We start from the raw sequence: 27,226 nt of genomic DNA, 5'->3' as shown, positions 1-27,226 counted from the left end.
AAGCAGAAGCACTGCTTTCAAGCCTAACTTGGGCAAAACAGGATCAACCCTCTGATTTTTAGGAAGGAGGCAGGAGCAAATCCTAATCTGCAGTGGACCTTTCTAAATTAGTGGCCATTATTTGACACCAGGCGAGGGGGAAAATGATCTCCAAATTGCCAATGTAGCAGCAGTGGTTCGTCATCTCCTTGTCAGCAGCAGAGGAAGGGGCTTGAGAAACTGAGCCCCCTGAAAACGATACCAAATTGACTTACTTGCACGTGGGTAGCTGCGTTTGAGATAGAGTTAACTTGCTAAAGGAAGGGATTTTTTTCTTCTTCTTTTTTCCTCTCTCCAGCTCGCCACTTCTGCCTGTACAGTCGTGGAGAAACCCGAGGCAGGAAAAACAGGTTCTAAAACAGGGAGTTGCCCCCGAAAATCCAGGGCGCCTGGGCCCGAAAGCGGAGCTAAATTCAAATCCGTCCCCAATCCGGGCACAAAAGAATGGCTGCCTTTGTGCGCAGGCTGGGTCACGTCCCACCCTCGCAGGGTGCCTTTTGCAAGGTGCTGCTAATAGACAAATTACAGTTCCAGCCTGTCAAGGTAGATAAGAGACCATGTGATGCAGGCAACCCAGCAGTAGACGGGTGGCATCGCAGGGTAAAGGTGCGCTGCGAGGCGCAGAGGAAGCAAGGAAGCGAGCGCACTAGCCAGCCTGCCAGCCAGCCTGCATCTCTCGTGAGGGGGGCTTCGAAGGGTTTCTCGCTGCTACCCGGGAGCCCAGCAGAGTTTTCCCTGAAATAAATCAGATAGACAAGATCAGCATCCGCCACGGTCCAAGCCCGTCGGAGAGAGACAGCAAGCAGCATGTCCTTCAACCGAAAGAACTGGTCCGCGCTGTCCAGGTGGGTTTGAAGCAGCCTCCTCCTCTCCCCCCCTCCCCCGGCTCTGGAGGGAGACGGAGGGCATCGCGGCGGGCACAGAAGCCTCCCCCAACTTTGTTCCTTGGTGCCAACTTTCGGGACTGCGAGCGCCCTTAGGACTGATTCCAAGCGCGCTACGGCTGTTGGGAGTTGTAGTACTTTCTACCATTGGTCTATTCCAGACCTAGGAAATAATTCTTTTTTTTTAACCGCTCTTTACTAGGAGAGGAAAAGTAAAACCTTGAGAGTGCCTTAGCTTTTTCCCTCCCCCGGAGCTCTTGTGCGACTCCTCGAATGTGCCCAAAGGCAGGGGTCGTCTCGTGGGGGGGGGGGGGAGATGGATTCCTTGAGGCTGGTTCGCGTGAACCCATTTGGGGATTGTCCCCCCCTCCCGGGAGCGGCAACTCCCTGTGGGAACAGACTACAACGAACAGGGCAGGGCTGCAAAACAGAATTAATTAGCTGGTTTAACATATATTGATCAATTAAGAAGGCGATCCTATGTAATAGAGGAGCAGTTAGATTTCTTTCGAAGTCCTAACCATTTCTTGCAAAGTGTGGATGTCCGGTGCTAGCTCGCTCCTCTTCTTTAAGGTGATGAAAGAGAGTTTCCGCTAACCTCGTTTTAGAGCCCCTCCTCAAATATAGCCACTATTAAAGGACTGATTGATGACCTAATAGTGCAGCTTGGTTTCATTGACTTCAGTGTACTTTCATGCAACAGTTTTCCCCAGTCTGATGCTCTCCGGATTTGGTGGAAATGCAAGTGCCCAGATTTTGATAACAGCAGTTTCATTACATCTGGAAGATACCAGCTTGAGAAGACCACAGTTTTCTAGAATGAACATGTTGTTGTTTGGGTGCTTGCTATATTTTGAAATAATGTGAGGAGATAGAAATTTCTTCTATCGTGGCTCATTAAGTAATTATCACTTATCCTTATGGTAGCCTGAGCATGAGAATCAATGTGTTGGCTGAAAAATACTGGGAGCTTGGGAAAAATACTGGCAACTTTGATGTTGCAGTATTACAATGTTAATAGAATGAATGCATGATGGCTCATTCACACATATCTCATATATTAGAGATAGGAAGTGGTGTAATGACTAGATCTTATCTAGGGTTATACAACAATTCCACATGGCTCTATGTTTTTACGAATAACAATTTAACTTTATCATAATAGGGATGGATGCAGTGAGCAACCAAAGAGGTAGGCTGAAAGGAGAGGAGCTACTGGAAACAAAGTTCCCTAGGTCCTCTTTGACAGCTGTTCGGGGCTTGTCTTACTTAACTTGAAACTGGAGAACTCAGGTTCAATAATACAAGTTGTCCAGGGCCACTTAAAGCATGTCTACAGAGGAGGAAGCTTCCCCACTCCCCCTGTCTCCTGCCTTCAGCAGGTTAGCATGGGAGAAGGTCTTTCCCTTAAAAGTTAATATGAGAAGATAATCCTTTGCTGGTATCATAAAGCAGTTTATGGACACAATACTTTATAGTGTCCCAGCCTTTCTGTCCCTTTGAGATGATACTCAAAGGCCTTGAACAAACAGATCTGATTCCCAAGGAAAGCACCTTGCATGGACTCTCCTGGGAGACACATTCCAATCAAGTGCTGATTGTTGTCTAATTTCACAATTCTTTGAAGAATGTGAAATGGAGGCACTTTGCAAATCCTCATCGCCTGAACCATGCTAGATTTATTTGACCCCCACATTATTTGTTTTCCATGGAAGCTAACCAATTCGTTTCATGATGAAATCAACAGCACACTTTAATTTTTGCTCTCTAAATGAGCTGAATATAGACTTCCACAAACCTATACATTCCCAGTATTCTCCAAACAGCTTCAGTGCATGTTTTTATTTCAAGTTTGGGTTAATAATTACTCATGATGGTTACAAATGCTAATTTCTGATGGTTGATTTGCTCCCACCAGTGTCAGTGGCACTGTGTATTCTGTCTTAAAGAAACAACAACTATGATTAACATCTATTTTAAATTTACATTTTTAAACCAGATATTTAGGAAGTTCATACATTATTCTACTGTCATTATATTATAGTAATTAATGCTTTCAGTATTACTGGTTTGCATTTATTGGCACATCAGCAAAATATATGCTATTATCATAGCTACAAGGATTGTGTAACTTCTCTGTTTGGTTGTTATATTTTTCTTCTTCCTTGACTACTGTCTTCCTTCAAAGACATTGTAAAGTATAATATTTAGGAGGAAATACTTGACCTATTTGGTAAGGGACTCTGAGTGTGATAGATTACAAATACAGCAGGATCTGTCTTGCTTGATATTCTAGACATCCTGAAATTGCAAATGAGACTCTTTCAGAAAAAGTTGGTAGATACAACATTTGTATATACTTTGTTGTTGGTGGATAAAAGCTATTTCTGTGCTGCAAAAAATAGAAACAATCAACCGACTGAGCAGTGAAAACCTACTACATTTGATGAAAATTCAAAGGCAACTTTGGATAGTGAATAGAGTGTATATTTCTAATTATTATTAGCTTGTTTGAGGTGTGGAACTAAGTATACTGATTGGGCCAAGTTAAGAAATATTTGCCAACATTTACTGATCTTTGAGTAAGAGATGATGAAGTTTAACATCATTTTTTTAGTACTACTGTAATCACATGCTCTTTCTATGCAGCATACATGATGATCATGTTTATCAGAAGGAATCTCTAAATCTTTGTCAATGACTGTAGCTGAGGCAAGATCCCACTTTGTTGGCTTCCCTTTCAAATTTTAAAATGTGCTACTTTAAAAAAAGCACAAAATTAAATATACATTTCTCTGTATTTTTATCCCCCCTCCATTTTGATTAAACAGTAAAGGAATTCATTAAACGTCTGAAAAGAGCTATATAAATCCCCCACCCTCCAAAATCCCATAATATAAAGATCAGTTTCATATGATTAATTAGACTGTAAACAGAGAAACTGATTTGCAAGCAAAACTCAGTTGTGTTTTGATGATGTCAACATTAGAGTAACATTAGTTAATAAGACTTAATATACTTTATCCACACTTAATTAATTTCATTGAATGGCAGAATATTTTGCTAGTTTGGAATAGATCTGAAATGAATAATTGTGATTAAAGTATACATAAAATATTAAAATCTTTCTTCAAGTATCTTAGCCTGTTTGCATATTCTGCTTTCCTATAGCTACTTATGTATCTCTACCATCTATGTCTGCCTAAATATCATTGCTGAACTATTGAACTGGGGTTGCTATGATGATTTCTCCTTTATTCTCTTTTGGAAACCTTGAAAGCATTAATCATTTTCCTGTCAAAATAAGTATTCCCCCAAAATTGAGCTTATCTTCTGTAACTATATGAGCATAAACATGTAGATTTTTTAACAATAACATGCACATGATTTGCTACTGCCTTCTGAGATTGTTTTCAACTTGTCTCTAGCTTACTTATCCCTTGTATCTTCTGGTGGTCTCCCATCCAGGTAGATCCAGTTCCAATTCTGTTAAAGTATTGGGGGATCAGCCAAAAATGTCTAGTCACTGCTACCTGCTTCCTATCATTTCTTCTGGTCATTCATTTTAAATACTTTTTTAATAATATAAAATTGCATTAAGGATTGAAATTGATATTACAATAGTAAAGTTATTGTTTCATGGTATTTCTTGCCAGAACATTTCCTTCCCTGGAATTCCAACACTTCTTGTTCCTTGATGATTAAATGTAAAGGAATGACACGAAGACCTGTGGAATTTCAATTAAGAAATGACTTAGACTACCCCTATTTTTCCAGGAACTGAAGGAATGATGTTATCTGCATACAGGGTAGGGCAGACTTTTAAAAAAAGGGTGGTGGTGGTGGTGGTTTTGCTGCTGGATAGTAATTTTGGGACATGTACCAGGTTAAAATTGGTTGGTTTAGTCTGATGTATGCAATAAATTGATATGCAAGATAGATTGTAGCCCTATCTTTATCACAAGATGATGTTGGCAGAGAAATACTACTTTTCAAAGTTTTTCAATGCAACTATCACTTATATTTTTATTGTGTCTGTTAGAAAGGGAGTGGAGGCATAAAAGAGACAAGTTAAAGCCTGTGAGGAAAAACTGTTTAATGCAAGAAGAAGGAGAATTTTCAGGGATCATGGTTTGGGATTCAGTAACTTATCAGAGTTCTAGAAATAATACTATAGAACTTAATGAAGATCCAGTGAATGAACAGACCAGAGAGAAGCAGGGGTCCTAAAACTTTCCATCATCACATAGCATCTGGCTGCATAGTTGCACATAATTGGATCACAGGCTTCCCTACTACGCATTCTCTCAATATTTAGGAATCTATCTGTATTCATGTACTGCTAGCTTATGCAAAACTGTATCTTCAGCCATCTTTTCTGGAGATGCATTTCCTCTTTTTGGTAACATAGGAGTAATCACCATTTATACAAATTGTATTTGTATAAATACACATTTATTGTTGTGTTTTTCTTTTAATGAATTGGTTTTTATTTAAATGTTGCCCAGAGTTATTTCAGATGGCACGTAAATTAAATGAGAAAATGAATGAATAAAATAGCGTATCCTATTCCCACTCTGATTGGTGATTGAGTTCGGTTCTGAACCTTAAAAATTAGAATCCTCCCCCCTCCCCCAAATTTTGCCAGGAAGTGGTGAAGGCTTGGAGCTATATGTGCTTTAGAAATAAGTGCACATTTTAGATGGCTGGATCTGTGCCAACACTGGTCTTCCTCCTTGATGGAAATCTACATTTTGCAGAGTTAGTCTTGTCGACTGTTCTTCTGGTTGCAATGCCCTAAATGAGAAAGCAAGGTGAAACATGATATGTGGGGAGGGAAGAAGAGGGACAAGCAAGAGGCCTCTCTTAAAATGCCAGATGCTTGTCCTGGCATCAAACAGTATTTTGGAAGGAATGAAAAGAGCAGCCATGTGTGAGTGGTACAATATTTGTTACTGCACAAAGTTCCTCATTTAATCTGTAGCAACTACAGGCAGAGTTGAGAGGTTAAACAGTACAGACTACACTGAGTTAGATACAGTAACTCCAAGATGCTAATAACTTCTGTTATTCCCAAAGTTTCATATCCCATCTTCTCAGTACTTAGTAATTTTTTTCTTCTTTTCATGGCCTCATTTTTACAGAAAAGTGTTTTCTTTCTAAGACCTTGTTATTATTGCCACATGTGTCCACTCTCCCCATCTATCCCTTCTAGCAGATCAAGTTTTCAAAAATGAAAGAAGGAAAATGTTATCATTTGCTGCAGTTTTCATTTGTCTTTTATCTTAACAACTTATCTTCAGCCTGGCAGTTAAGTCTACAAATAGTAGTTGCCTAAGATTACCAATGAAGCCTTGTTTCATAGGTCTTTGATCTTTGGACCACATAGGATTATTATTTACGTAACTCATCACTTCTGGTATTATTGATTTCTACAATGTTTTAATCCGGAAATTTGCTTAATTATTACAAATTATTCTAATGCTTTCTTTTTCTTAACTAAGTAAGACAATTTATTTGTAAGTGAGCAAAAGCACCAAGAGAATAGTCTGTGTGCAACTTTTCTGATACAAATTCAGTGAAATGCAGAATTATTATCATGAGCGTCACTGAAACCATGGTACATAACAGAGATTTTAGCATAATTTAAAAAGCTCAGTTCATATGAGGGGTGGGGAGGAAAAGGAAGAGAGGAAGAAAAAAAAGTATTTATATGGAGAAAGGAGGGGTGATAGAAAAACAAAGAGAAAGGGAGTTGACCTCTCTTTTGTTGGTAATGGCATCAACCTTTGCCTTCAGGCACAGTTTCCACTATTTATGTCCCTTGTGTTAAAAAAGGATTCCCTATTATGGAACTTAATATCCTTTGGAGAATTAATGAGCTGTGACTATTTGTGGAATAGCATTGCAACTCTTTAGCAATAATTAATGAACATTTCCTAATCAGGGTAATATGTATTTAGGAAAAAAAAGTCTATATTAGAGTATTTTGTTCTTCCTATTAATTAGTTCCTGGAGGAACTAATGCAGCCCTCCCGCCGTAATCAGGCTACATTTTGGTATGTATGTAATATTTGTAAGTGGTACTTGATGACTTAGACAGCTGTCAGAATAACTAGCTGAATGCATAAATTTTCTGAGCAATCAGATGAGCAGGCAGAAAATGAAATAGATCTTGTACACAGAAAACCCAAGTCAACTGCAACTGATCAGCAGCAGTTCTCCAAAGCTTCAGGCAATGTTATTTCAACTCTTCTGGGTGATACTGAACATTGAATTAGGATCTTCTATATGCAAAATATGCCACTTGTTCTGCTAAAGCGGGTTTTTGGACGACTTTCTAAACTCTTCAAGTTGCTTAACATGAATGCATATCCTGCCTCCCCCCCCCCCCCCAACAGCCTATTCCAGTCCAGGTGAAGTTCTGTGATTAACTAACTGCTATTTTGCTGGCTGCTTGGAGATTTGGGAAGATACATTTTAATTTGGAAAGGCTACTGTAGTGAAGGAGCTGTGTGGGATGGGAGCAAGAAGTGCAGCACTCCTCCACATTAATTAGCCTGAAATTATTTCATCATGTTACTTTTTGAAAGGAAGGAGAAAAGGAATAAAAGAGGGAAGGAAGAAAGACTCCAGATGGAAATTAACTGTGGGTTGTATGATACATCTTCATTTTTACAACAGCTGTAATAAGTGTGATATATTAATTTTCATAAAGGTGTTCCCTGTAAATATAAACATTGATAATACAAAAGGAGATGGCTTTATTTAACATTCTTTTTTTTAAAAAAAGGGTGGTGGATAGAGAATAGGAGATATGCAGGCTGATGTCTGAAGCTGCAGTTATCCTAAGAAGGAACAGCTGCCATTTGCTGGGAGATGATTTATCCAGGATTATTCCGTGAAGAGGATGGACTTTGACCCAAAGCTCCTCCCAAACCAAACTCATTTCACTGGAATCGTATCAGCAGATGAGTTTGAAATGGATCTTGGGAAGCACCTAAAACATGTACAGGCATAGTTTACAAGCAGCAGGCGTGTGGCCATATGAACAAACTTAGTTATGTGTGGATGGATTTTATGGATTGGTGGAGGTACACTCTGCTTGTGATTCTGTCACTTTCTTGTATCCAGAAAAAAAGAAAGAAAACCAAATGAAAGGTCAACAGCCTTGTCTGGCTTGTTTTTGCTTTGATTTACTTAATTGCCCATAGTGGGAGGTGGATGCTTTTAATAATTATTAGGAAAGTATTAGGATTTTCACTCTTTGCTGATGGAAGTCACAATACAAACCAGACTCTAACGTACCATTATATAAATCCACAAGCCAGAGGAAGGCAACATACTGTTTGGGTTAATCTAATTTAGTACTAGCTATTATTTGTTGCATTTATATTATATTTTTCAAAGAGATGTATTTAGATTTTTCCTGAAAGTTTTATTATCGCAGCTATGTTATGAGATAGCTTAGGCTGGGTGATAGCAACTGGCTCGGTTACTCTGTGAATTTCATGGCAAAGCAGGGACTCAAACCTGGATTTCTCCCGGATTAGCCACATTTGACCATCAGCAACTGAAATGTAAATTGATCACTGCTATGCAAGAAACAATTCAGGACTATGAAATGTATGAGGACAAATGGTAAATCATTGGGGCTTCCTTACTTGTACCTAATCACAGTAGAAATGAGTACATGCCCTGGCCATTTCATTTTATGTCATGTCCCCTTGATGTTGCCTTCATCTCATCCATAATCCATGAGTGATACAATATTAATTCATCCTTAGCTGTACCGGAGTAAAAATAGAATTGCCCTCCTGCTTCCAGGACCATCCAAGGATAGTCTCAAAATCTGTTAACTCTGTTAGACTTGGGAATATCTTGATTGCAGTGATTTGAAACAGGTGCAGTAAGGGTTGGCCATGGATATGGTAAATTTGATTCCAGAACAGGTTTCTTTCTATCCTGTCAGGAATCTGTAGCAACTACAGCATTTCAATTCGGCACTGGAGTAAGGAGCCTATAGTCTACTTAGTTCTGTATTATTAACATTAATGGAAGCAGCCATTACATTCCAAACAGCAGCATTCCCCTTCCCTACTTAGAAATGCCTGGGATCAAAATCTTCATAGAAACCATATATTTTAGTCCTGGGATCAGTGGTGGGCTGCTGCTGGTTCAGACCGGTTCGGGCGAACTGGTAGTTCCTATGATCAGCTGGTCCTGCCCACCCTCCCCTGCCCTATCCTGTCCTATATTTCCTTGTTTTTGGCTCAGCTGATTCGCACGGCACAGCTGATTTCTGCCTCTCTGCTGTTCTACTTACTGGGGCTGCCTTAGAAGGTAAGCAGCTGAGCGTCAAATGGCTGTATTTTGAATGCTGCACACAAGGGCATTAGGCACGTGCGTGATCGCCAAACTGGTTGTTAAACTGGTTGCAGCCCACCTCTGCCTGGGATCTATCTTTTATTAGTTGAATTGCTTGTAATTTTGATGTTAGCTAACATTCAATGCCTCTGTCTTTTTCTAGTGCTCTGCACAGTTCTAAGTCTTCCCAATTACCAAATAACAATTAAGAAGAAGAGTATGAGAACTTGCTTGAAGGACACTAGAGGGAATGGCCTGATTGCTGACAGTGCAAACAAATGCCAATTAACCAACATGTTGCTTGATTTTAAGCATACATAAATGATGTAACAGGAATGCTATTTGTTGGACTTTGATTACTCATTCAGACTCCACACTGATGTCAGTAGCCTAAGTGGTTTCTTGTGTACAGCACTCTTACAAAGGTATTAAATGCAGACCTGCCGGTGGCAAGGTTTCTTTTAATCCAGGCGATGACAGAGAAAAGGAACCTGAGTGTGAAAGAATATGTCAGAAAACAGCATAAAAAAAACACAGCAGGGTTCTGTGCAATCTGGAGATCAGACTCTCCAACTGCAGTGATGGATAACTTAGTCAAGCCAGTAACGCTGTCTTTCAGCTCAACACATCCAAGCATTACCTAGAATAATTTCAGAAGAAGGTGGACAATGGGGAAAAAAAGGAGAACAAACAAAGGATAGGGCTATTTGAAACAATGGTAATCAGTTTGATCAGATCATGACATCACACTAGTAAGGCAATACAGTACTTGAAAAATAGGATTATTGTAAAGGAGGGTGGGGCTGTCTTTTGTTGATTCAAAAATAATGAAAGAGGAAAATCTATGAGTCATAAATGACAGAGAACCTCAGGTATATTGAGAGCAGGTTGGTGCCATGTCTTGAATTGCCACCAGCAGTGCTAATATGATTTAAAGTTCAGTGCCAGAGGTTTCAACATGCCCTTTTCCCCTCCCTTCAAAATATTTCTCCTACGTCTATCTCCTTTGATTCTGCATTTATATAGCTATTGCTTTGAGTGAAAAACATAATGGCTAAACTTTTTACTGAAACTAAAAATGTAGAGGTATATCTGCTGTGATAATTATTAACTAGCAACCTTGTGATAGCAATCCCTGAATGGCAACTTTCATGAGTGCCAAGAAACTGGGCAGCTCCAATGCCATGGATTAGACTGGAACTTCATCAGAGATAGAAGAGCTACCAAACATATGAAAAACCTGGACTGCTTTCACACTGCTGCCACAGTGTCAGATGTGCTTATGATGTCAACTGATGCCCATGCTCAGGTTAGCTTTGCTTTGCCTTCCTTCCCTCCCTTATTGTAGATGACTGAAGAATAAGCTACTACCATAGAGTACTGCCATACAATATTGCTGTAATAAATCTACGCAATGTCATTATCATGGTTTTCCTGGGACTAACATGTCAGACCACTGATAGTGTGCTAACACATAAACAAGAAGAGCAGGAAATGCTTCTAAAGTCCCATCTATACATGGAGGTATTGCAATACCTTCCCATTAAGAAAATCATCAGATGGGAGTATGCTCTGAGACAACATGTTTGAGATATTTGGTATTATTTTCTTTATGGTAATTATGAGTCAGATATCCAGCAAAACATGAGAATTTGGGGGTAGGTTGGTGAAATATGAGATAAAGACTAGGTGTATGTCTTCCTCTGTAGCCAGTGGCATCTGATTAGGCCTGGTTTGATGGAGAAAGTCAAGTCTAGGCAGCAGATGAAGTTGGTTCAAAGAGATGGAATCTAATCAAAGCATTGCAGCTGCAACAGACTAAATCAAGAAAATTATCCTCTGAGGAAAAGGACAAAGAAAACCAGAATTATGGATCATTCCAAGTAAGCTTCTTACCCAGAGGTGGGTTCCTACTGGTTCGGACCGGTTCGGCTGAACCAGTAGTAAATTGGCGGCCTGGGTCGCTGGAACTGGCAGTGACCTAGGCCTGTCACACCCCCAAACCAGTTCTCCTACGGGGCTGCCATCTTGTTTTTCGGTTCTGCGCATGTGCAGAACAGGTTTCGTAGCAATTTCCCCCCATTTTTAAAGGTTTTGTGCATGCGCAGACCTTTTTATTTGCAAATGTGCACACGCACAAAATTTTTGAGGCACTGAACTGGCAGCAATGCCAGCAGCAACCCACCTCTGTTCTTACCTATTGTAAAAACAATAGGAGCAATCAGCTAAATCCAACTGAAATTTTATGCTGAAAGTCACAATTAGTAGTATGATAAACTCCACCCTTTCTGAAGAATCTGATTGAAGTATTAAAAGTTACTCCTCTGATTCCTCAGTCTAAGACAGTGTTTCTCAAACTTGGCGACTTTAAGTCCTGTGGACTTCAACTCCCAGAATCCCCCAGCCAGCATAGCTGGCTGGGGAATTCTGGGAGTTGAAGTCCACAAGTCTTAAAGTTCCCAAGTTTGGACACCCCTGTCCTAGGATAAAAACAACACAGTATCCTCAGCCTGGATGAATATAGGATTCTTCATTTTCACTCATCTCCTGCATTGGTTCTGTTGCACTCAAGAGTATTCAGAAAGCTGGTATCACAATAGTATATGGCAGGGGCTCAGCTATTCTAAGTTATTCATGCATCCTGATTTCCTTCCTTGTAGTTGTGGTTCTTTAGACTGATGTACAATTTCCTTATACAAAGAAGCCTTGGCACAGGTTTACAAATGACATTCTCTACTTAAAGGTACAATTTCAAATGCATATGGAAGATAAACAAGTACTTTTCATGAGACTCTGTTCTGATACCCACTTGAGACAATTCTAAGGTTAATAATACATGATTACTGGCCTTGGTTTTTTCTTCTCCAATATTTTAGATGAAAACAAACATAAACATACTACACACTTTTACATCAAGACTTTTGAAAACAATCCCTAGGATTGGAGGAAAGTCCTGAAAGATGATCAGCTCATCTTATTTCAGATACATATGAGCTCTGGATGAGTTAGTGCAGTGGTGGGATTCATCCGGTTTGGACTGGTTCGCGCAAACCGGTAGTTCCGGCAATCACTTGGCCCGCCCACCCACCCCTGCACTAGTCTGTCTTAGATTTTTGTTTGAAGCCCAGCTGATAGGCACGGCAGAGCAGATTGGTGCGCCTCAGCTGTTCAATTCACCAGGGCTGCAGTAGAAGGTAAGTTTTAGAGCTGTTTTCAAACGCACTGTGCACGCGCAGAGCACACATTTGGCACGTGTGTGTGCAAAGCATGCATTCAGTGAATCGGTTGTTTCACTGGTTGAATCCCACCACTGAGTGAGTGTCAATGTTGCATAGTTTTATGAAGTGTGATAAAAATCATTGTGTTCTGATAGCCTCTTTTCTTCCTATACTTTTCTTGGTCCTCACCCCCCACCCCATTTCCCCCCCTCCAGCCTGGCTCAACAATGGTCTGTTGAGGATGGAGAGGAGCAGGAGAGAGAGCGCAGGCGAAGACATAGGCAACTGAGTTCCACCTCTGAAACAAAGGAGGAGGAACCTTCCAGCACAGTACAGAATGCGACCCGTCCGACATCAAACAGGTATTTGTATTTGAAGGTTTGGCTGTTGTGGAGCAGACTTATTTGCTTCTGCAAATTGCTTGGAAATTGAAACCAGTTCTAATGATTTTGAAAAGAGACAATGACTTTCTGTTTGTTTGAACTAATATTATTTTACGAAGAATGGGGATTGAGATTTAGGGAGATAGGTATAGATTAAATGAAACCAGATTATGCTTTGGACCTAACACTCCACCCTCCCCATAAGAAAACTCAAATTCATGTTTCCATATCTTTTCCCTTTTCTAACCCTACTGGCCTCTTCAAAACTCTGAGTTTCTTTGGAGAATAATGTGTATGTGTACAGAGAGATGAAGACAGAATGGGAATTGACAAATCCCTTTATTTTTCATGAATGGAGGAGTATCTCAAGATTCCAATCTATGCTGATAGATAATTTGTGAAGGAATAGAGAGAATGTATATATTAATGCAGGACAGGATTATTTGATCTTTTTTCTGTTCTATGATGCCACTCCAACTAAGATTATTATATTGAATACAGATGTCTAACTCAGAATAGTTGCTGTTGGTTGTTGGTGAATATCAAGAATTTTCAATACAAAACTTTCCAATCATTTGACTTTATTTATTTATTTTGCCAGAAATTTAAACTGAAGAGGTTGGCATAATTTAGTTATGGCTCTCCTGCCAAATTCACATTATATGAAGAAAACTCAGAAGTTTCAAAGTAATATTTGCCAGATCACAGGGGGATAAATAGAGACCATAGTTCTTTTTAAACAGTTCACAAAGTAGTTAGAGATCCCTTTCAGTTTTTTACAATCCTTAAAACACTCCAAACTCAGCTTCCCCCCCTTTTTTGCAGCAAAACATCTTTCCTTCATCAGCACTTTTTAGAATGATGGTCATAATGTTATGCTTCAGGAGGTGCAGAGAGGAAACTTATAGAGTGCCTGTGCGTTGCTTTTTAAAAGTTGCAGAAAATGATAAGAAACGTCTTGGCGCCATGTGCATTTTAAAAATGACACGTGAACTTATTCATTTGCCTCATTCTAGTTATTATTGTTTTTATGAAGCAGTATTACTTAGGGTTTGTTCCAATTATGAATGCATTCCATCATGACTCTGGTAGGAGAATTATTCCCTGTCACTTTCAACAGCACCTTTTTCATGCCAGTCACGGACCTTCATTTTATGTTTCTCTTTGCATGATGTGTACAGTACATGCAAGCCGTCTACATAGAAGATGTAGATAGAAATTTTCTTTACTTAACATTTTTTGTATCAAACTTTGAAAACAAAATCTGAATTGTCATCATCTAGAACAGTGTTTCTCAATCTGTGCTGGCTGGGGGGTTCTGGGAGTTGAAGTCCACAGGACATAAAGTCGCCAAGGTTGAGAAACACTGATCTAGAACATAGAACATAAAACAACGGAGTTGGAAGGGACCTTGGAGGTCTTCTAGTCCAACCTATTGCTCAAGCAGGAGACCCTATATTATTTCAGACAAATGGTGGTTCAGGCTCTTTTTGAAAGCCTCCAGTGATGGAGCACCCACAACTTCTGAAGGAAAGCTATTCCATTGCTTAATTACTTTTGCCATTAAGAAATTTCTTTTTAGTTTAGTTAGATTGCTTCTTTCCTTGGTTAGCTTCCAACCATTGTTTCTAGCCTTGCCTTTGGAAAATAGTTTGACCCCTCATTTTTGTAGAAGCCCCTCAGATATTGGAACAGTGCTATCATGTCCTTCCTAGTCCTTCTTTTCATTAGACTAAGGTAAAGGTTCCCCCACATGCGTGCTAGTCATTTCCGGCTCTAGGGGTGGTGCTCGTCTCCGTTTCAAAGCCGAAGTGTCAGTGCTGTCCTTCATTAGACTAGACATACCCAATTCCTGTAAATGTTCTTCATATGTTTTAGCCTCCAGCTCCCTAATCATTATTTTTGCTCTTCTCTGCACTCTTTCTAGAGTCTCAACAACTCTTTTGTATTGTGGTGATCAGAACTGGATGCAGTAGTCCAAGTGTGGTCTTACCAAGACTTTGTAAAGCTTGAGCTTCACGTGCTCTTGATTCTATACCTCTATTAATTTAATCTCTATTAATCTTTATTATATAAAAATAGATGCTTCAAATTTCCAAAACAATCAAGTCATATGAATACAATCCTACCTCTATTAAAGCCCTGAAGGACCTATTAAATTATTTAAAACCTGGTTTGTAAATCTCATTCCGGTGTAAACTGTGTGAATCATGAATTCTTCTAAAATTTAACCTCTAGTGCCATCTAGTGCTGTTCATATGTTTCCTCCTTTTTCCTAGGGTTAATAATTCCTTAGAGGCAAAGCTGCTTAACATGGAAAATTCAGCACTGAAAAACGAGAAGACTGAACCAGTTTCAGTAAATAAACTGGAAGGCAGGAGAGTGAGGAGGAGAGCAGAGTTTTTAAATAATACAAAACAAGAGAAGAAAATACTAGTGAGTACTAAGAAATTTGAAAAGGAACCGCCTGAAGAGACTCCTGCATCTCCTCCAGAATCATCCAAAGAAGAGGGAAAAGCAGAAAAATGTGAAACCCTAATTCAGCAAAAGGATGCTATAGAAGAAAGCCATCACATCCAGAGTCCGAAAAAAGAGGAGATCGCACTGGAGCAACATGAAGCCTTGAAGCATGAGAAGGACCTCAAAACAGATGAAGATCAGGTCTTCAGTGAAGAGGAGAAGGTCCCAAGCATATGTGAATCTCAGAGACTGGCTGTGACCCAGAATGAGGTGGCTTCCCAGGAGCCTCAACGAATTTCTTGGGAACGTAAAAGCATCAGCCGGCTTGAGGTGAAAATTCAGCCAAGAGCTAGAAAGTTTACTGATCCTGTTGTAACCACACCTGCTTCTGAGGCACCACAGGTACTTAGCTTTGGTATTTTACGAGGACAGAGAAAGTTTGATGAAAAGTTAATTGGGCAAAGATGCAAATTAGATATGGAGTAAATTGGATACATGGAATTATTACTCATATCAAAGTTGGCAGCTTCAGTCAGCAGCAGGGTTAAAGGATCAAGAAATAGCTGAGCAGACATGGCCTAAGGCAGGATTAAGTAACACAGAGCATCTTAAAGTCACAAGAAGCTTTATTACCCCTATGTTAGAGAAATCCAATCTCAAAATCTTGTAAGATTTTAAAGGATGTCAGATATTATCAAACTCTCATATTTACACTTTGGAGATAATGACAAGATTATTGATTTTGCCATAAAGTTGCCATAGATTAAGATTGTGCAAGGATGCTCAGCATCAGAAAAAACAGTCTATTATTGGTTTTAGACAGGGGTCCCCAAACTTGGCAATTTTAAGACTTGTGGACTTCAACTCCCAGAATTCTCCAGCCAGTGTAGTTGTCAAGTTTGGGGACTTTTAGTTTAAGAGGTATCAAATGTCAAATTATCGTCTGTTATTAGTGGATGCTTATTTAATACAATTAATCATTAATCATAAGTATGTTTATAATAATAATACTTTATTTACAGTCACAGACCAAGTATGTTTATAAAGACCCAGGTAACAGTGTTACTCTGCTGCTCACAGGATAAAATTATAATACACAGTTTAGCAATACAAATAATAAAACAACAATTTTGGGAGGTTTGTAAAAGCCTTAAAAAGCTTTAAAGGGTATGGAAGTATTTTACAGAAATGCTAAACTACCCCCCCCCCCCAAAGGCTACAACTTTTTACTGGAAAACATTTCACAGCCTTTTAATGTTGCAACACTGAATTTGTTTTGCCTTTTTCTTGCTTTCATAATTTACAATTATTTTCATTTTTTCTTTTTACATATATAGCCTAGCTGGATTTACATATTCTATACTTTGCAATGAAACCTTAGTAGATATACTGTAACTTTTTCTCAGAAAACTAGAAGAGGTAATCAGGTCGTTTGTTAAATACACTATATTGCCAAAAGTATTCGTTCACCCATCCAAATAATCAGAATCAGGTGTTCCAATCACTTCCATGGCCAAAATCAAGTACCCAGGCATGCAGACTGTTTTTACAAACATTTGTGAAAGAATGGGTCACTCTCAGGAGCTCAGTGAATTCCAGCGTGGAACTGTGATAGGATGCCACCTGTGCAACAAAACCAGTCGTGAAATTTCCTCGCTCCTAAATATTCCACAGTCAACTGTCAGCTGTATTATAAGAACGTGGAAGTGTTTGGGAACGACAGCAACTCAGCCACAAAGTGGTAGGCCACGTAAACTCGTCCAACATCAGTGTGTGACCTCACAAATGCACTTCTGGAAGAATGGTCAAAAATTCTCATAAACACACTCCTAAACCTTGTGGACAGCCTTCCCAGAAGAGTTGAAGCTGTTATAGCTGCAAAGGGAGGACTGACGTCATATTGAACCCTATGGATTAGGAATGGGATGTCACTTACTGTAAGATCATTTGCGAATAAAGGCAGGTGAGCGAATACTTTTGGCAATATAGTGTATGTTATAGGATGTAAATAGATGTGCTCAGTAGTATAATAGGTCTTAGAGTTCAAAAGGATTTATTTCCAATTTTGCTAAAAATGTTTGTAGTGGAGCAGCCACACGGTGGCACAGTGGTTAGAGTGCAGTACTGCAGGCAACTTTGCTGACTGCTGGCTGCCTGCAGTTTGGCAGTTCAAATCTCACCAGGCTCAAAGTTGACTTAGCCTTCCATCCTTTCGAGGTGAGAAAAATGAGGACCCAAATTGTTGGGGTCAATATGCTGACTCTGTAAACCGCTTAGAGAAGACTGTAAAGGACTGTAAAGTGGGATATAAGTCTAAGTGCTATTGCTATTTTCTCAGTCCTCCGCCTTGTGCTTCTTTGATTCCTGTTTCTCTTCCAGGTCACTGAAAAATCTATTCCCAAATCAAATGCTAAAACTATAAGGTCTCCCTCTGGTCAAGAAGGTTTTGATGCCCCTATATTAATTTCTGAACCGCAGATTACCTATAGTAGTTCATTCAACCGGATCAGTCCAAGGACAATCTCATTCCGGGTAAGGATTTATTACAAATTATGAAAAGGTCCCGTATTTAAAAATGAAATCTAGACCCTGTGGCAATGACACAAGCAATATTCTACTTGCACAAAGGCAATGAGGCTACCAGACTGCCACTATGATAAATGTTTACATATCAAGTGCAGATAATTGCAGAAGGTAAGGTTACCCAACCTTTGTATGTCTCTGGGCTAATCTTTGACCTTCCAAAATATAGTATGTACAACTAAGGCAAAATTGATTTTGATTGTATTTTATCTACTTTTAAGCTTAAAACTAAATACAACCAACATGATTATTCCTAGGCCAACTTCAAATAAGCATACTTTGGGAACAATGTTTAGGACAATATGGGGTCACTACTCAAAATTATGGGTGTCCACTTATGCACTGCAATTGTAGAGAAAAACCTACATGTACATTTTCATGCAATTCGAAACTTCCCAGTTCCTCTATTCTCCAGTTCTGGACATCAGGCAGGTGATGCTGAGTAGCCATATAGTGTTGAGGATAGGATCGGTGGTATAACTCTCATCTTCCTTTGTAGAATCTGAGGTTAGGATGATATCTTTATAGGGGTAGAATGTGAAATGTGAGAATCAAGTAATATTTTCCAAACCAGACAAACTGAAGTCTTTCAGTCCATTCTTAATATTTAAGATATTTTTAATCTTTCAAAATATTTACCAAAGAAGGCCATTTCAACATCTAATCCATACCTCTCCTTCTGCACAAGCAGTTGTGATCCTGTTGTGATGTGACTTCCCTATACCCATTTACTCTTTGCAGCTAAAATTTCTGGCGCCCCCTGCAACAGAGTCTTTTCAGTTGGGGTTTGGGTGGGAGAAACAATACTTGCTAAATTTTTCCCTTATTCCCCATAATTATTTAACATGCACAATTCTTGCCTGAATCTTCCCCTCTGTTTCTTCTGCTCCAAGGTTGGTCCCAGGAAAGAAAGACAAGAAGATGCATTAAGCAGAAGGTAAGTAGATATTAATACAGCATTGCAATTCCTTTGTAGAGTTTGCATTCTTGCCCCATCTCTTTGATAGAATGGGGATGTCAAACTCAAGGCCTGGGGGCTGGATTCAGCCTGTGGGGTATTTAGATCTGGCCCCCGGGGGGCTGCCCTGGAAACAGAGAAGGATTGCTCTGCAATGCTTCTGCCAATGAACCAGGCTCCTGAGATCCATTTTCGGCTGCCATGGCCTCCTGCAACTCTCTGCGAGAGAAAATGGAGCTCGGGAGCTTTGTTTTCATTGGCAGAGAGTTGCAGGAGGCCGTGGCAGCTGAAAAGAGAGCTCAGGAGCCCATTTTCTTTGGCAGAGCACTTGGGCCAGCACAGGTACCCCAACAGGAGTGACGTTGAGCTGGCCATCCCTACCCTGGCCCCTCCACTATGGCTCCCTAAGGTGAAACACAACCCTGATGCGGCCCTCAATGAAATCGAGTTTGACACCCCTGTGATAGAAGGATAACAAATGGCAACAGAAATCTATGTGCTTCAATAGAAAATGTTTTGTTACTTTTATTGTTTAATTTTAACTATGGTTTGTTTAAGGGAAGAAGCTTCTGTATTTGCAACATGCCTAAATATTCTTTAGCACACATTATGCTTCTTTTACCAGCTTTAAGAGCTGCACTTATTGCATAGGCCACTGGAGGCAGAGTCTGCTGCAAATTGGGCTGTAAATATTCCTGTAGGCTCAATGCAGTTTTTATTTAAAACTAGTGATCAAATGGTATTTGGTCAAATCAAAGACTCAGATCAATTCAGCAGTTTAATGGATTTTTATCTATCTGCATTTGGGCATTTTATAAACTCAGTACTTCGTCAGATTGGCAGTTAAAATTGGATTAGATGATTAGATTCAAAATTAAAATTATAATTAGATTTCTGTAGTAAGACAGTACTTAGAGCTCACCCACTCATTCACCCACTCACCCACTCACATTCCCGTATATCAGTGCACACAGAATTTTGATATAAATAATAGGGTGATTTGGAATGTTATTCAGAGCAAAATTTATATAAGTTATATAGCAATAGCACTTAGACTTATGTACTGCTTTGTAGAGCTTTACAGCCCTCTCTAAGCGGTTTACAGAGTCAGCATATTGCCCCCAAAAATCTGGTCCTCGTTTTACTCACCTCAGAGGGATGGAAGGCTGAGTCAACCTTCAGCCTGGTGGAATTTGAAATGCCAAATTGCAGGCAGCCAGCAATCAGCAGAAGTAGCCTGCAGTACTGCACTCTAGCGCTGCGCCACTGAGGCTCATATACTTTTGATTTTGATGGAACACTTAAGTCCTTGCTTAACTCCTACATTTTATAACTGATGACCATGACAAGAATTCAGCCATGTCCAGACCTTTATGTATTTATTCTCTTTCTCTGTCTTGATCCACTCTGGAAGCAGCCAAATGTTCATCTTATGTTATGAGTCCTGTGAGAATATGCTTGCAAACTAAATATTAAACAATTGAAAACAGAGTATCTTTATTATATGACATGGAACAATACTAGGCTGCAATATCTCCATGGGAACTTCAGAATGCTAAGTTGCTGGGGATTCCATACTGTTCCAACCTGATATTGTGTAGATGTGATGAACTAAACGTTCCATAGTTTCCAGCCTCTATGAATGTTAAGCTTATTTGAAGTTGTAGTCCAGCATACCTGGAATTTCACATTTGAGCAGCAATTGGGCAGAAGACCTTTTGTCAGGCTCTTGGGCCGTGATGGCAAACCTATGGCACACATGCCAAAAGTGGCATGCAGAGCCCTCTCTGTGGGCACGCACGCTGTTGCCCCAGCTCAGCTCTACTGCATTTCTCCGTGGTGTTTCTCATCGTTGTTTGCAAATGTTGAAACAGACGCTCACAAAAGAAAAAAATCTCACCTCTTGCAGAGCTGCCAATATTGGGATGCCCAACTTCCCACTGGCCAGTTGGTCTTTGGGTCTCTGCTGTACATACATGCATATGTGCACGCCTTGTACTTTGGGCATTCACGTGCAGTTTGGGCACTTAGTGTCTAAAAGGTTCACTGCTATAGAAGGTCACAGTCAGCCTTGTAAGGTGAATATTCCCTGACCTCAGATAATGAACAGTAGGCTTACAAGAGTTAGTTGTTTGAAAACAGAGATATGGATCCATTAGATAATTGATATACTGGTAGATCACAATAGATTCAGGGGTAGCTGCAGAATATGGTCAAGTCAAGACAGTAATCATAACAGTTCAATTGAAGCTCTGCCTAGTTTTATCTGTCTGATGCATTTGCATTAAAAAAAAACAGGCCAACATTTGATCACAGCCTCCCTGGTAAATTGATTGACTATACTCTGCAGATACCTCTGATTAGATTGCTTTGCAAGTTTAATCAGAACAATAAATTCTTATCTTGGTGAATATTGTTCTCTGTGAATATTATAAGAGCCACTGATACTTTCTGAGCCTTAGAAAATTAATTTTGATTTATTTGCATCTCCTTCACTAGTGCCAGTATGAGGCTTCCAGCAAGCACAGCCAAACTTGAGGAGAAGCTAGAGAGATATACATCTGCTGTCCAGGTAAATATGGCAATAGAAAATGTGGTTGTTCAGACATTTCTACATCTCCAAAATGAAGTGAATAAAAAGAATAAATAAGTCTTTACCACAAAGCCATAACTTCTTGGTATATACGTGGATTAAAAGCTCAAAGAAAGAGGAATATGAATACATAATACTGTTATTAAGCGAGAAAGAAATTGTTTCTCTCCTGATTGTGCAAGCTGAACTTCTGGTATTGTCTTATCGCTAGAGGGCAGGATCCATTAAAGTGTCTTCACCTATTCGGAGAAACTTCCAATCACCTTCAGAGGGTGTGGCCAGCAGACGTAGCATCTTTGAAGCCACTATTCCTGTCCAGAGTGAGCCTCCCACTCTTGTCCGTAAGGTAAAAACTGTTCTTACCCAGAAACATATTACCGGAAGGAATCAGATATCTAGGAAAGGTGTGGTCAGGTGAATTAGACAAGATCAGCTATTCAATATAAAGATTAAGAACTGCAAGAAAAGAGGCCATTTTTAAAGTTGCCCACCAACAAGTCAATAAATAGATACTACAAGGATTCTAGCAACCCTGTTTGCAGGATGTTTTTACAAAAATCTTGAAAGTCAATTCAAAATCTTCACTCACTGTACATTTTTTAGGGCAAACATGGTCAGGGGGTGGGGGGGACACTATTCCAAGTCACTTTCTCAGTTTCTATTTTCTCATCTCTTTCCTGAGGCCAGAACTAAATTCCTTCACATGGTCTTCACCAGTGGCAGGTTACCAATTTTTTTACTACTGGTTTGGGCATGCTTCTGTGTGAGCGCAATGCTTCTGTGCATGTTCAGAAGCTTTTGCGTATGCACATGCGTGCCTGGGCAGGTGGGCAGAGCCTCCCGCTGCCGCTATTACCGGTTCGCCAGATCCGGGCCAAACCAGGAGCAACGCACCTCCAGTCTTCACCAGTTCTGATGTAATGAATTTCAATTTAAAATAAACTCAGTATTTTTAAATGTTCATCTCTCCATAAACATTAGTTCAAATGGTTATACAAGTTACATTCTTATGTGTCGTATTTTGCATCTTGTTTTGGAAGCTACATAGATGCACTTCAACTGAGGCTCTGCCTGTCTGTAGACCTATGACCATTCCTTTGATTTTTTAAAATAAATGATTAGGGCTTTGGGTAAACAATCTAAACATATTGGAACAAAATGTAGTATCTAGTTGCCAATTGTCTAAAACATTAAACAAGGCCAAGCCTGGTTAATTTATGATGGGAGACTACAGCAGAGTCCAGGGCTATATGCGGGAAAGACAATAGAAAACATTGTTCCATATTATTGTCATGCAAATAACTTGGAACATCAACATAATCACCAGGAGTGAAATTCAGAAAAGGGATGTTTATTATTTTCTTTTCTTACTAGAATACTGCATAATATGTCTTTGTACAATTTATTTCTGTGGTTTATCTGCCCTGATGTAAACATAGAGCCTTTCTTTGCTGGGAAAGTAAAAAGTTGAATCTCTTTAGAAATTTCTAAAATCACATTCTAAAGATCATTAGTTCTTAGTTAGTTAGTTAGATCCTAGAACTCAAACAAGTTCTTTCTTGTTTGTAAGAACAAGAGAAAAATCTGCTGGCCTGTACTGATACCAGTTTGCATGGGTGTGTTTTAATTTACATCTTAATATTTGCTAACTATCTGTCACATTGAACCTTAAGTTTCTCAATATCAGAAAGAGTAATATGTTGTCTATTCTTCTCACTGTGTAGTTGAGTATTCTTTCTATTCTCTTATGGTTAGGAAAGTTTGAGGATCCCAGGAGGAGTCTCATCCCGAATAAATCTCTGGATAAGTCGAACTCAGGAATCCAAAAAGAATGAAGGAGACAAGGTATGAGGAAGGCTTTAGTAAGCTAAGATTTAAGATAACTTTTATTGCCATTTGTTTACTGTGAGCACACTGACCGACATTAAAAATGAAATTCTGTTTCCTGCTCTCAAGAGTTAAAGAACTAGAATACTATCCCATTATATTAGCTAGAGGACTTCCAATTTACTCCAGCTGATTTCCAGTTCTTAAACAGGAAATCCCATAGACGTAGCCCTCCATTTATGAATTTCTATTAATAAGCAATGTGGGAGTGAAGAGTTACTGCACTGTTTAGGAGCTGCAATTCTTGGTTGCCCTTGTTAACCAAACCCCATAGTTGTTAGGCAAGGCAACCTCCTGCTGGATTCCCACAACCAAATCAGTGGGGAGGCTAGTGGGAAGCTGCAAATCCCAGGCAGCTTGCAGAGAGGTAAGGCAGGTTTGGGGGGAGTGGGGATGGTATGGGGGAGAGTGCAAAGGTGTGAGGAAGATATGGAAAAGAGTAGGGAGGGTGCAAGGGAGTGCGCAAGGATCTGAGGGAGGCATGGAGAGAATCAGTGGGGGTATTTGAGGGAGTGAGGGATGCCGGGAGGGTCAGGGAGGATACAGGGGTGCATGAGTGGCTGGCACAGTGCATGTCTAGAATGCAGAGTGACGGGGGGGAGGGTGTATCCATGGGTGGATGAAACTTATCCCCATACCTTATGACCTTCCCCTTCAGCTTCCACATTAACTTTTTGGGGAAGCTGATAGAGAAGGGTGTAAATGATAAACATATGATTGTAGGGTGCTGCAACTTGTCATAAAATATGAACCAGTTACCAAGCACCCAATCCACAAGGGTGCCGGGGTGGCTGGAACTCCAAGAACAGGTTGTAAGGACCATTGTTTTGTCCCTTCATAATTTTGAACTGTCACTGAATAAATTAGAGACTACATATATTAGCTCGGGTTATCTGCACAGGGAATCTTTTAAGAGCCCACGTTTTATCTTTCTGCAGGACATTCAGAGAACTGGGAACACCATACAAGGGAGTTAGTTGGAAAACTGATCTGATGGTTTGTGAAGGAAATCCAAGGTAAGGATGAAAAGAGTTAGGAGTTGACATAAAGTGACTTGTCGGACATGTGACAAGTATGACAAGTGATTTGGTCTGAGTATATCTCAACATGTGTGGAAATAATATCAAATCTGCTTTATGAATATTTTAGCTTATTATCAGTACATTATTATCACTCTGCTAATAATGGACTACTAAACCAAGAGTCCCCAAGCATGGGCCACAGACCGCCAGTAGGTGTGGCCCATTGGGAACTGGGCCACCAAAATGGCAGGCAAGCATGCAAAGCTTCATTTCTGCAGGTGTGGGATTTAGGTTGTGCACGCAAAGCCATTCCCTCTCCACCTCCAAAACCATCAAAGCTGGCACTACCAGTCTGCGAAATCCAAAAGGTTGGGACCCCTGGATTAAACAACAGTGAAACAAGTTGTTAATTGGACATTCTATGACTAGACATATATGGATTCATTAGAATTATCTTCTGCCCTGGAAAGCTAACACTTAAGATTCAGTCACCAAATGCTGAAACTGGAGTGGGATGAACTGATTTATGAAATTGGAATATGTTGTTCAACACTCTATGTTGATACCATATCTGATAACAACTTTAAATGAAGTTAGTATTTGAAGCCTAAAGATATGTGGGGTCCCTTTTAGGTAGATTATTATTATAAATTCTATTGTAAATATCTCCTTATTTTGTAAACCATATTGAGTCCCATAGAGTTATGTTACATAAAATCATAAATACATATTATTATTCATCTCTTTGTGATTAAACCAATGGATATAAATCTCCCATTATTCTGATTCTGCCTTATAACAAAGGCTGTATTCTGATCTGCTTTCTCATTGTTCTTAGTGTAACACTACAAAAATCCCTATGGTCATTCCAGCACAGTGTTTAATGATGGAGATTTAGAGGTTGAAAAAGTTGCCATTAATTCCTCAAATCTCTGCATGAGTGTCTCTCACCTCAAGCAGTTGAGAAACCAGACTAGTGATGCTATAATTAATGTGTGAATTTATCATTATTTAAAAGAGAGAATAGTGTTATCAAGTTCACTAATATTTCCATTATGAACATGTATCTAAAAATCCAATATGGTGTTGATTTTAGAATTTCAGTTAGGAACTGGGAAACCCCGAATCACTATTCATTATGAAGTCCACTGAATGACCTTCAGCTAAAGGATCTGAGTTTGTTTTGTATATTCAGATTCAATGATCACCTTTCCTTCTCCCTTGTAGAAAACTGTGTAGTCATCAAATGTTTCCTTTTATCTTCTAGATGTAACCAGACATGTAACCAGACAGGAAAACTTACCTCCATTGAAACAAAAGTCACAGATCTCTTGGAATTCTACTATATCCCTCAGCTTATTGCTCTACTCTTATACAGAACTGACCACTTGGGAAAGATATCTATCAGCCAACAATGCCTACAGTGCCTTTTATTGAATGGGGCTCTTGATGACTTAAATGATTCGATGGATGGGAAAATTGACCTATGACAGAAAAACTATATTTCTATAATCCATTTTTATCTTTTTATTGCTATATCATCTGTCCTCATCATCCAAAATTAAGTTCTATTAGCAAATATGAAATGCATATGGCTTCTTTACTGGATCATATTTCAGCTACAGTATGTTTCTACCATGATGAATACTTACATTTGCACCAAGCAATTGCAATGGTTGCCTAAATGTAGCTTTGCCTGTTCTTGCTGATCTTGTTATTATCTAATTATCTTATCTGAATAAAAGAGGGATGTTTTAATGGGGAAATTATACCTAGCCCTAAACTGATCAGAGCCATGAGGAGGTTTAAAGCAAAAATTTACCTGAATGCTGTAAGTAGCAGAAACTTACCTGAATGTTCTAATTTGCATATTGTGGGGGAAAAGAAGGGGGCAATGGACCTGAATATATGGATGAACTTGTTTTGCAAAAACTATGAAAAAAGTAATGTTCTTCCCTCCCTAAAAAAATGCCAAGGAGTTATTTTGTATAGTAAAATGCATTCTATATTTAAAGAATATTTTTATAATATATATTTCTGTTTCAGCTCAGTCCTAGCTATTACTGAAGCTCAGTAAGACTAATGGAAGAATTTTCATGTTTTCAACAAGATTTGCCAATCTATATATATATATCTATTTAGGTCTACTGCATTCAAAAGGTCTTATCCCAGGTAAATGTACAGTGGATTGCAACTAATGTCATGGCTAATTTTAACTGAATCAGGGATATGGGTTGACACCTGTCCTACCTATTGGTATGCCATACTTAAACAACTTAGAAGTCACCCATACATATATACTACTTAAATTCAGAGAATAGTGTTATCAAGATTGAATTTGACTTTCACTTTTCATAATAAATATAATAAATATCATTTATTTCAATATACAGACTTTGCTTCCAATTGTATTAATCTATTGTCTGATTTTTTTTTTCTTATTAAATCTGACCAGATTCAATGTCTATCTAGCCTTGCATTCGATTTTGAGATCTTGCTGGACCCACTTTCACTCAGTCATCCAAGTGAAAATATTTTTATCTAATGTTTACGGAGATTCTCAGTCATTCAGGTCATGGTTGCCCCAAAGGTGCTTTTTCAAGAGGCAACTAGACATTCTGGTTTTTCTTTGAAGACATTTTGCTTCTCATCCAAGGAGCTTCTTCAGCTTTTTAAAAATCTAATGGTTCATAAAAACTGTTGCGCTAAGAACTGACCCCTGGTCTAACTACCTTTAACAAATTTGATCCATTAACATTTAGTTGTTTTTCAGCAGTCAGTGAGAAAACATTCCCTATTGGTGAACATTCAAAGAACACTAACTGAAGCTAA

General features: G+C 39.3%; 1 protein-coding gene across 1 annotated transcript; it reads left to right on the top strand.

Moving 5' to 3' along the window:
• Positions 1-643: 643 nt before the first annotated feature.
• LAD1 (ladinin 1) lies at positions 644-26,859 on the top strand. The gene is made up of 10 exons (XM_081948335.1): positions 644-884; positions 12,724-12,870; positions 15,171-15,753; positions 17,731-17,883; positions 18,828-18,871; positions 21,392-21,464; positions 21,697-21,831; positions 23,241-23,330; positions 24,311-24,388; positions 25,662-26,859. Exons 1-9 carry the CDS (start codon positions 847-849, stop codon positions 24,347-24,349), a joined length of 1,302 nt encoding a protein of 433 aa, XP_081804461.1. The 5' UTR covers positions 644-846; the 3' UTR covers positions 24,350-24,388; positions 25,662-26,859.
• Positions 26,860-27,226: the final 367 nt, after the last annotated feature.

Source organism: Natrix helvetica (assembly GCF_964273705.1).
Source record: "Natrix helvetica genome assembly, chromosome: 3".
Classification (NCBI taxonomy): Eukaryota; Metazoa; Chordata; class Lepidosauria; order Squamata; family Natricidae; genus Natrix; species Natrix helvetica.
Note: the sequence above shows the minus strand (reverse complement) of the source record. Positions and strands in the feature narration are given on the sequence as shown.